The sequence below is a fragment of the Berghia stephanieae genome, chromosome 8 (genome assembly GCF_034508935.2).
Source record: "Berghia stephanieae isolate SIO BIC M18660-M18661 chromosome 8, UCSD_Bste_1.3, whole genome shotgun sequence".
Classification (NCBI taxonomy): Eukaryota; Metazoa; Mollusca; class Gastropoda; order Nudibranchia; family Aeolidiidae; genus Berghia; species Berghia stephanieae.
Genome location: NC_088367.1, coordinates 30,421,326 through 30,433,328, shown reverse-complemented (window position 1 = coordinate 30,433,328; position 12,003 = coordinate 30,421,326). Strand labels below are relative to the sequence as shown.

At 35.1% G+C, this 12,003-nt stretch overlaps 1 protein-coding gene across 2 annotated transcripts in view; it reads right to left on the bottom strand.

The window, feature by feature from the left end:
• Positions 1-11,901, bottom strand: part of LOC144978498 (DNA polymerase delta catalytic subunit-like) — a 32,969-nt gene extending 21,068 nt beyond the window's left edge. Inside the window, exons 1-9 of one of the 2 annotated variants that reach the window (XM_078924661.1) lie at positions 11,818-11,901; positions 10,215-10,329; positions 7,560-7,783; positions 7,058-7,230; positions 5,108-5,201; positions 4,427-4,595; positions 3,236-3,386; positions 1,325-1,433; positions 616-782 (exon numbers count right to left, since the gene is read on the bottom strand). In XM_078924661.1, the coding sequence (XP_078780787.1) occupies positions 616-782; positions 1,325-1,433; positions 3,236-3,386; positions 4,427-4,595; positions 5,108-5,201; positions 7,058-7,230; positions 7,560-7,783; positions 10,215-10,264 (1,137 nt within the window). In that variant the 5' untranslated portion in view covers positions 10,265-10,329; positions 11,818-11,901. Of the gene's footprint in view, positions 1-615; positions 783-1,324; positions 1,434-3,235; positions 3,387-4,426; positions 4,596-5,107; positions 5,202-7,057; positions 7,231-7,559; positions 7,784-10,214; positions 10,330-11,014 lie in introns of both variants that reach the window. The other variant, XM_078924663.1, reaches the window with a different exon arrangement.
• Positions 11,902-12,003: the final 102 nt, after the last annotated feature.

Sequence of the window (12,003 nt, the reverse complement as noted above, 5' to 3'; positions counted from 1 at the left end):
ATTGCTTTGGTGGAGGCGTTCCTTGAAAGCATAAGACCTCACTGTAATTTGACAGAGGTTGCTCGTAACCAGAATTTTTGACTCAACACCAGAAAAATATTCTAGTGTGACGCTAGAAACCAGGGTTTTGGTATCTCAGTATAACTCCATTCCCAGGCCCAGCATTAGACCATGTATTCTGCCTTGGTGCCAAAGAATTAAGGCTATGCCAAGGTTGGCAAAGACTTTCCAAACTTCCAGGGTTTGTTAGGACAGTTGGGTTTCCAACACTGTTAGGTCTCTGGACTTTATGGGATCCAGGGTAAACAGCAATAGAAGTGGGTGTCAGCCCCTAGAAGCTGTCGAAGTCGTGATGACAATGACAATGTTGTGATGTGGGTGGTAGTGACAATGATGATGAAGATAGTGACAGTAGTCGTGGGGATGATGCTGATGTTGGTGACAGCGGTTATAACTAGTAATAATGAAGATGGCAGTAATAGTTCAGGTTGAAACTAAATGCAGTAAGCTGCAGTCGGCTTTGGCATATAACTGCTATTATTTTATTTTTTTTTCAAAGTTAAAAATGCAAAATAATGACAAAATTATAAAATAATAAAATGTAATAGTACTTACTCGTAAAAATTCACTCTCTGTGTCAAATGAAAGGACTTGCGAACCAACAACAGGAGCACAGGACTTGAAGGTGAAAACATTACGGATGAAAGGATCAGTATCTCCCTGTCTGATGACCATGTTGGCAATTTGGATCACTGGATCTTTAGTGGCTTCTGGAAATATACCTGATCAAAAAAAAAAATCTTTCTTAACATATGTGTCTGTATATGTGAGGGTTATAATACAAGAAATGCATTTTCAATAATGACAATGTAAAGCGCTCTGAGCATTAAATAATTTTTTTAATGTGCTATACAAGTGTCATCTATTATTAGTATCCTTATTATTATCAAATAAAAAAAGGAAATTGAATGGAAGATAGAAGCTTTAATTAAATAAACAAAGACAGATAAGCTTCCATTCAGTTTCGTTATTTATTTCCTCCAGCTTCAAGCAGCAACATTTCCATTCTTCTTCTTATTCTTATATTAATGCTCATTTCAAGATATAGAAACAAAATTGTATAAAATATGACATGCCATTTTAACTTTTATAAGCTCAATTCTATTTCACACTAACCACCTGAGATATTTTAGTTTCCTCCGAAAGCAATATAATAGTAATGCAACTTAAAAGTTGTGAATCCACCAGGATTTCAACCATTGACCTTAGTTTAGATCTACATGAAAGTTAACTAAAACGTTGCCTTAAAATATTTAAATCTTACCTTTCCTCCCAGCACACTCAATATCAAAACTTAGAATTCTTACAGGTGCTACTTTTGACCATTCTCCCTCGGGTGTATGTGAAATAAAGTCTTCCCATGAAATGTCCACCTGAAAAAGTATGTTAAACCTGTCAATATGAATAAATGAATACATTGCATCTGTTAACAGATTCTAAATTACTGAAATTCACTCTGAACATACAAGGCAATGCGCTACATTTTGATTGTTATGAGAAAGTTAGAGATGTCATTTTGATTCTTCTTTGAGGATTTAAAAAACTATCAACATTTTAACATTCTTTGATAAGAACGAAACATTACCATATCAAATTTAAACAATGAAGGGATAAAACAACAATTTATGACTCTCTGCTTAATCTTTCAATTTCAACTTTCAACAAAAATATCCATAACAAAAAACATTAAAAAGCACTTATTTTCTATACACATGACCTTAAACAAAAAAAAGAAAAAACATTGTGAAAGGACAATGTAATGCTGAAAAGCCAATATTATAAACAGAATATCTGCCACAACAAACTGACTGCAAAGCCAGTTAGTGTTATGAACCACCACAGTTCTACAGGCAACAAATCCAAATTAAAACAGGTGTTTGCAGCACACTTAGGTCATTTCAGCACCAGTAAAAAGGAAGATGTCATTGTCAAAAAATTCCAGGTTTACAATTAAAAGCAAACAAAAAAAACAAAAAAAGGAAGACAATGGGGACTGATTCAAATAGGGAACAAAAGTAGATTCCAAAAGCAACCTACTTAGTTTGATATCACCTTAAAGTCCCATCTGGACACAAGTTCAGGATCCCACTGAGAGGAAAACACTAAAATGTTCACAAAGTATTATAACAGTACATAGAAATCACTTGCGAACAAAAATATCATCTCTCAAAACTAATATTATACATTTCAATTGTTTCCCCATCAGCCAAAAACTCCAGCCAGGGCCAGGGCAAAAAACCAAGTAATCTCATTCCACTCCAAGACAAAGATAGAAAGCAAAGAAAAGGGAAACGGGTATAGGGGGATAGACATTGCAACAAGAGTGACCTCTCCAACACCAGGGAGGTCAAAAGACCATCCAAACCCCCCCCCCCCCCCCCCCCCCCCCCCCCCTCTGAACATCATTTACCTCTAACTGGCATCGTGAACATGCATGATGCGATTCTGAATTAGATACATTAAAAAGCACTTATTTTCTATACACATGACCTTAAACAAAAAAAAAAAGAAACAACATTGTGAAAGGACAATGTAATGCTGAAAAGCCAATATTATAAACAGAATATCTGCCACAACAAACTGACTGCAAAGCCAGTTAGTGTTATGAACCACCACAGTTCTACAGGCAACAAATCCAAATTAAAACAGGTGTTTGCAGCACACTTAGGTCATTTCAGCACCAGTAAAAAGGAAGATGTCATTGTCAAAAAAATTCCAGGTTTACAATTAAAAGCAAACAAAAAAAAAACAAAAAAAGGAAGACAATGGGGACTGATTCAAATAGGGAACAAAAGTAGATTCCAAAAGCAACCTACTTAGTTTGATATCACCTTAAAGTCCCATCTGGACACAAGTTCAGGATCCCACTGAGAGGAAAACACTAAAATGTTCACAAAGTATTATAACAGTACATAGAAATCACTTGCGAACAAAAATATCATCTCTCAAAACTAATATTATACATTTCAATTGTTTCCCCATCAGCCAAAAACTCCAGCCAGGGCCAGGGCAAAAAACCAAGTAATCTCATTCCACTCCAAGACAAAGATAGAAAGCAAAGAAAAGGGAAACGGGTATAGGGGGATAGACATTGCAACAAGAGTGACCTCTCCAACCACCAGGGGAGGTCAAAAGACCATCCAAACCCCCCCCCCCCCCTCTGAACATCATTTACCTCTAACTGGCATCGTGAACATGCATGATGCGATTCTGAATTAGATCCATTCTGCTGAATTGTAGACAAATAGCTCTTTGGACGAATCTTGTACTTCCCAGCTGGCAACTCGATCCAATTGCAACCAACAACACCTGTGTCTGTCATGAACCTGAAATATTTTATATTTCAGTAATTGTGAACTGAAACATCTACATCCTACACAGGTTAAAGCAGATTATAAAAGTGATAAAACAACAGATTCCCCATGATCATTACACTTTACAATTTATTTCTCCAGTCGGCTCTTTGGAAGTAAATTTTCATCACATACATACAGCTTAGGTGTCCTTTTTGTATTTGCAGTCTCGCAATATACATCTCTACCAATAGCCAAGTGTTCATTCACACTGAGTCAAACAGGGGGGGGGGGGAGATGTAACCCAAGGACCGGATTTCACTATAATCGCCAATCTCATATTAGGGTCAGAGTTTTGCGACTGTCACCAATCTGGGGGATGATGTAACCCAAGGACCAGATTTCACTATAATCCCAATCTCATTAGGGTCAGAGTTTTGCAATTGTCACCAATCTCATTACTGACTATGCTAAATATCTCTTGCATTTACGACAAGACAAAACACTGCACCACTGAGCTCAGTGCTACAGTGTTATTTCTCATCATGTTATAAATATAAAACTTGGCTTTTCTAATTTCTTTGAAGTAAATCATGAGTTATCAGCAGTTATTTTTTTCATGACATAACACTACTTACAAGGATCTACACTACATAAATGGTATCTTAGCAATGTGATGCATTGTTATAAATGAGTTGAGTATATTCAGAATTAGAAATCACTTTACCTTAAAATCATTTCAATGACGTAGTTATTGATTTTTTTAAAAAGTACAATGAAGTACTCCCTCTTCCAACTTAAAAAAAAATTGCTCACATGTAAATTGTGACATTTAAAACTCCTCTCACAAATGTTTCAATTCATAATTTGTTTTCATATATATGTCTTCAAAATTTATATACAGATGACAATTTTATTATAAATCAATGAAATTAGGCAATAAAAGCATAATTTTGCTATCTTTCTTTTTTTCCAACTCTTATAGATTTCAAAAAGTTTAAAACCTTTGGTTTCCAGGGTTTTTTTTTCCTTTTTGAATAAACTGACCCGAATTAATCATGAATTATAATCACCTAATTTCAAAATCTATATTGCTTTCATATGTCTGATATGCATGATGACCATAACCAGGACAAACAAAGCCTTGCTCAAGAAGTCTCTTGCTTGGCGCTATCAACCTTGGTAAAGCCACAGTGACCTTCAAGAATGGAATTTTTCTGTTTCCATGAAAGCCATAAATACCTGCCGACACAAAAAAAGGAAATTTTATAACACATCATCATGGCATCTAGTGAATACACGAAACTATGAAACCCATCATCAAAACTATAAATATATGAAAAACATTTTTAAGATGAATGCATTAATTATTGGTGGTAAACAAAGTAAACTATTTAAAGCAATAAAATGCAAGGTTTATCACAACATAAAAGCCTGATTAGACTGCCACCTTTGTTGTTAACCACGAATTTTTGGCTGTAAAATAGAGATTGATGATAAAACGAATACTTTACCAATTAATTTAATAAAATCCATTCTCGTCATTACCTCGTCAATGAGCAAGATAAGAATGCGTGTGGCAGGTTTCATGTCATTTTTTATTTTGAAGAGTTTCAGGATTTGTTGTTTCTTTTATTTCTTTTGCATCCATTCTTTTTCGTTTCAATAATTCTAATAATAGATGAGAAGTCCGGAATTAAATATTGTGCAAACTTAGCTTAAACAAAACAGAATGAAAACATTGCTGCACTTACTCTCTCTCATGACATAGTCAACAGCTAAAACACATGTCACGATGCCTTCTCTGTTAGACCGCAGATCTTTGTGGACAGCATTGTTTAAAGCATTCTGAAAATTGGATAAATCCAGAGTTATCAAAAATCACCACACATGAACAATGATACAAAGATTTTATAATACCGTGATGGGGAAAGAAATCGGAAAAACAAGTTAGTTACTGTGCTGCAGCTGAGAAATAGTTTATGTTTTTAAGGGTTTTACGACGCTTGCAACACATTAAGGTCATATCAGCGCCAGTAAAAAGGAATAAAATGGGATAGTAAAAAGTTCTAGAATTACAATTAAAGCATCCAAGAAAAAGTAAGACATAGGGGAACTGGGAACAAATAGGGATCAGATGTAGATTCCAAGAGCATACCACCAATGTACTTAGTTTGAGATCTTCTATAAGTCTCATCCAGACACAAGCAAAGGTCCCCACTAAGAGGAATACACTCAAATGTTTTACAAATCATATATAATACAAAGAAAACATAATACAGTGCATAACAGAGAGATGATTTACAATGAAAAAAATATCATCTCCCAAAACAATAACTATGCATTCGACTGTTTCCCTCTCAGCCAGGGCATCTGGCCAGGACCAGGACAAAACCAAGTAATCTCATTCCAAGACAAAGACAGAAAGCAAGTTGGAAAACAGATATAAGGGGATAGAAGACACAGTATGTACCTCCCTGCCCGCTATGGGAGGTCAGGATCCCCACCCAGGCTGAGAAATAGAGAGGATTTTAAAAGACTGGAAAAACTTGGGAAAGAATCTAAAATATCCGTCTGAGATGAAAATCTGAAAAACAGTGTGAGAAACGCTGCAACAGCAGAATTGTGGCAGAATATTTCAGATTTTCATCTCACACTGGTGTCTGCTCCTCAATTTTAGAATAAATGTGTATCACTTAAATTAGTGATGGATCTACAATTTTCAAAGAAGGCCATTTCAATTTTTCATGAGCACTGAATAAACATGAGAATTTTATTCTCTTGTTATGGTCCTTTTCATAATTGTGAATATTATTATCTACATTCTTTGTAGTCCTTCACAGCCATTAGGCTGATAGAGCTGGAGTTCATTCCAGTTTCTATAGCGGGAACAGACAATAGCAATAGCTTTCCACCCTTTGGATAGGATGCTAGTCTATCGCAAAGTTTTTGTTTGTTTGTTTGTTGCTTTAGGTCTCTTCCAACACAATTGAGGTTATATGAGAGACCGCTGAAACAAAAAAACAAGCAATCTAACAAAAATAGTACAAATGTCAATCAAAATCATAACCTAAAGATATCATAAGCTAAATTATAAATAACCAAGAACAAACAGGCAGAGGATTTACAGGAAAAAAAATATCCCCTGTCAAAAATACAATCACAAACCAAAGAAGCAGGATAGGCTAGTAAAGAGAAGAAGAAACGACATCACTATCGGATCGTACACCCATGCGAACATCATAGGTATATGATTCAAGGGTGATGCTCCCATCCAACCACCCGCCTATCGCAAAGTCCTTTCCACCAGATCTCAGAGACCCAGCAACCCAATTACTGCTGGGTGGACAGGGGGGAGTCAGAAAAAAAAACTCAACTGCACCCGGGATCGATCTTGGTCCCTTTTCTTGTGAAGTGAGGACTGCACCAACTAAGCTATCAAAACCCCCAAGAAAAAATCTACATTAATATCTTTATTCTCTCACCGCACTCAGGTGTAAAATGAGTACCTCGTCATTAAAAGCATTGTCTCTGTCTAAAAAAAAATTGTAATATCGCCGAACAGGCCTCATGTCTCATGCTACGTGTTGCTGTTGGCCCTTTGTAAAGCGCTTTGAGCACGTTCAGTGGATGTTGCTATATAAAAGCTCAATTTTTAAAATAGACCCTTTAAGAATGCATTGCAAACTTTTACAAAGCCTTACTTTAAAGATCTCACAGTCGTCTGGTTTAAAATTTGGATTGGCAGGTACATAAAAGTAAGGCGTAAATCCATGAATGTGGGCCATGACACTGTTGCCTTCCATTGAGACTCCTGTCATACGAATGATGGGGGTGGGACCTTTGGTGGCACCAGGCATACCGTCCATGTGTGTACCTTAACAAAGACAAATGATCATTGCATTGAATTAATCAAGGACAGAGAAAATTGAATGAGTAAAATATATACCATGTACCCAGAAACAATTCAATCAAGATTTTCGATTGCATGATAGTGTGGCACAAGGATAAAATTTGTTACCATTTATCACATTATTCTTTAACTTTTTCAATAGTAGTGGCTATACTATAACTACTCCACAAATCTGGTTAAAATACTTTTTTAAAAATAAAGTATGACCATTTTTTCAATAGCAGAGGCTCATTCAATAGCTACCTCACATTTCAAGTTTAAAAATTTTGTTTTTTGCCTAAAATGAAACAAACCAATGTAATAATCCAAGTCAACTTGTTGGAATGCCACATTGTCACATTCAGGGTCTATTGCAGGAAGAGGTGGACGAGCCCATTTGGAGGTAGACTGTTCATCTGCGGGGCCATCCCCTTCTACTTCCATCATTTCATAATCATCTCGACCTTCTGCCTCAATCTCTTCCATTAAAGCAAGTTCTGCCTCAAAGTTTGATGGATCATCTTCATCTTCTTCTCTCCTGCAGTAAATGATGAAATATTGAAAATAAATAATGGGCTTATAAAAGAAAAAATAAAAGTTGTTTGTAAAGTAACTGTCACTATACTTACAAAATTCTATATGTGAAGCCTTGAACTTGAAGGAATAAGTAGGAAAAAAAAGAAGCTGTGAAGGTGATAAACCCTTTCTTTTCAACATGGCTAGTCTTTGTGAATGATATATTATGACCTTAACGTTGTTTAAATCAATTCAAGACAATTTTATCATTAACAAAAAAATTCAGAATTGTTCTATTACTATAACCAATTATAATTTCAATTGCATAACACATCATTAAAAAAAAGTGTAATTACAAATATTACAACTCAGCGAGGTCATGTTGAACTTGACATGTCAGGTCTGATAATGCCTATTATCAATGCTTATTGTTGTCATAGAAATCCTCTGAAGCAAAATACTGTCCATTACAATGATAAAACCAAGACCAGCAAATACGTTCACCTTGGTCAAACCCTTTAGTTTGAGAATCAACGACTCATGGACTGTTTTGTTTTTTCCCTTTAATTACAGCAGCAAAAATAGTTCTTTATAAAGAGAATATGAGCCTGTGCCAGAACTCGATTCGTCATCATATTTATACATCTTATTTTTTAAAACTTATAACCAAACCAAATGTATTTTGTCTTTGAGAAATTTTATTTTGTAATTCATCTACATAGAAAAAGAAAGTGACATTTATATAAGATTAATAGTAATATTGCATGCATAACTGTGACTTTCTATTATATTCTCTGATTTTTAATTTATTTATAGAAACAATTAGAGAGAAGTTTGGTAAACAGGCTAAACCAAAGCGCACTTATTTGCAAGTCTGACAACCCAAAATTGTTGTGGTCTCATTGTTATTATGGAAATACTCTCAAACCAACGCAAAATATTGTCCATAACAATGTTAAAACAAGCCCATAATTATCAGACCTGCAAATATGTTCCATGTCCAGTTAAGCCAATAGATGCCAACTTAAAATTTGTCTTGTGGGAATTTCAAACACAACTCATAGGATTGTCAAAGCTGAAACAGAAATTTCCACAATAGAAATCGTATCCATTTAGAAAGCGTTGTCTCTGTCTAAATAAAAATTGTAATATCGCCTAACAGACGTCATGTCTCATGCTACGTGTTGCTGTTGGCCCTTTGTATTAATTAGGCTACTTACCATTGTTCCTTATAATTAGGTACCCAATCAGTGAAGAAACTAGAAACTGTCAACCAGTTTGTTTACAATGTGAGGCAATCGAGACGTGCTTGTAACAATCATATAACTTTCGATTTGAAGGTGTCTACATAACATACTTTCGGGTTCGCATTTTACTTTTTCATACTTTTACTCTTCACCAGGTAAATGTGGACAATTTTGACGAAACAGTGAAATTTATCACTCAGCGGCTCAGTTAAAATTGGCTACCATTGGGATCACGACAGGTTTGGAAAGTGAAAAAAATAATTTCACGCTGGCTGTGTGAAAATACGCTGGGATGTGTTCAGACACAGCAATTCTAAAAAGCATTGCTTATAGCCTTGGCAATATATCCATCTTCAATATAAACGGCCCATGAGCTATGCACAGAGCGTGGAACATTCCTAATTACTTTACTGTCATTCGACTACGATTCATGAATTATTTCATTCTTCATTTCCTTCTTTCCTTTTTAAAAATTTTGAATTTGACGAATTGACTGATTTCAGTTAATTGACTGAGAATATACAGGTCTTAGTAGTAGTAGTAGTAGTAGTTGTGGGGGATAATGCTATGGTGGTTGTTATGTCACAATGGAAGTTATGAGTGTTTTCCTTGTTACCATAAGAATTCTATGAATTCAACAATTGCCTGTAATCTGAACTTCTTAGTTCCAGGCTAGAATTTCTAACAGCGATACCAAGGTTTTGGCATCTCTAGCTCGGTACATCTACTTCTGACAGTATAATTACTATTAATATTAAAGGGTTATAAAAAAAATTCAATTGAAAAGTAATGAAAAATTAATTGTAGTAAGCTGTGATAAAGCAGAATGCTTTTAAAGAGCACTTAAAGGACATGAGTATATCAATTGCTATTCCCTTACTTTAAAGTTTGAAAAATCTAATTTTTAAAATTTATTTGGGTAGGGGGGGTGGGGGGGTGGGAAGGGAGAGGTAGGGGAAAAGGTAGTTAACTTTTTGTTTATTGTTCTTTTTAAAAAAATATAATTACCATTTATTAATGCCGTTTACAATTTTAACAGAAAGACATTTGAAAACGCAATTGGGAGATATTTTTTAATTCTTATTTTAGCATCCAATCAGCGATGCATTTGGACACAGTGGAAAACTTCTCATGTTTTGTCACACATAGTTGTTACATAGTTGTAGGGTTAAAGTATGTAATAATATAAACCTTCAACTTCCTTACCGGACTCTTTTTGTTGGAGGAGCTGGTTTACTTGGGCCTCTTTTACTCATGTTTGACAATGACACTGGTTCCACTTCTTTTCACACTGTTTACGTTGGTAAATTATTATATCATACTGAAATAGTGATTTAAAAAATAAAAATTCATCAACCATTATTTGTATTTCCACATCATATGATTAGATCATTAAAATTGAAAGTACAACAGGAATATTTCGAATTTGTTGTGATGCATTTAACAATGTGATATTGAACTTGAATACTGCACTGCAATACACCTAAAATATTTCATTAATAATAATAACCTTTAAAATCATCCACAAAAATATTATAAACTATAGTCATCAAGGGGAAAAAATCATGGGGAATAGGTTATTGAAACGTAAGATTATTGATCCTAAAAATAACTTTTTCTTAAACCTGGGAATATCCCTGAAAATAGAAATTAAAAAAAAAAAAAACAGGAGTTGGAACCTCTTCAAATGGAGTTGCCATGTATGTCAATGTTATAAAGAATGAGTAAATAAATGGCATTGGAATTTGAAAGTTGATGTTGAAGTGGTTGACTAAGAAAGAGTGATCCAATATATTTGATTAGATTCATCAACTTCAACTGTAATAATAGTAACCACATGGCTGGTCTTCTAACCGAGCATGCAGTATAGGAGAGATAGAGACCTTATCGAAATGTATCCTTATTTATACATGCATAATCTGTACTCTGTAAACATGAGCCTTCTCAATCTCGATTCCACCAGAGGACATAGATTCAAACTCTCAAAGGAAAGGTGTTCTCTATACCTTAGGCAGAACTTCTCAGTTCGGGTAGTCGACAAATGGAACCGCTTGCCTGCACTGCAACAGTTGTCGACGCCCCTTCATTGCAGGCATTCAAGTGCCGTCTCGACGCTCATTGTGAAACTGTTTGTAGAGTTTAATTCAGACACCTCCTTCCACTATGTGGCATGCCCAGTTTTGAGAGACGTGAATTAAATACGTTCACGAATGCAAAAGAGCAGACAAAAGGCTGTAAAAGCCTACATAAATTTTAATCTGGACTTATTATTATTGAAGGCCAAAAAAATCTTTATTTTGTCCCCCCTCCCCCCAAATCTGTCTTCTTGATCAATCTTCTTTAAAAGGGATTGTGTTGAGCCAGAGCCAGTTTCAATTTGTTTGGAAAAGTACTTGAAGTAGAGATATCTATACTGATGTCTATTTAGGCAATTAGGCTTAGGGAGTTATTGACAATTTTACTAACGTGACGGTTTGTTACTGCTGGGACACTTGCCTTTAGATTTAGAGTTAAATAATATCAAAAGCAAAGAGGAGTACATTTTACAGCCTCAAAGTGCCTAAACTTATCATATGTTAGACGTCTGTCTGTACTATTTTATTGACTTCTGTGTGAGTGTGACAGTGTGTTGTGGTGAAGCTGTGGCTGTGGTTGTAGTTGTAGCCTAGGCCAAGTACTAGACTAGTAATATATAACAGTAACATTTATCACAATATCATGCCGCTCAAGGTGGTCATGAATAGGTATCAATTTATGAACGATATACTATTTGGATATTTTCCTTAATTATAACTGTGTTTAGCAGCACCTTTCACTTTCACCAAACTTGCAAGCAATCTCGTTCCGAGTTCCAAGTATTTCTAAGGAAGCAACGGTGCAAACTTGCGAATTTTGCGGGAAATAAAAATGATTCTTTCCACTTAAAGAGTTGACAAGTTATTCGTACCGTTTTGGTGAAGAATGCTTCAAGCAACTCTGTATGAGTTGTGTAGTG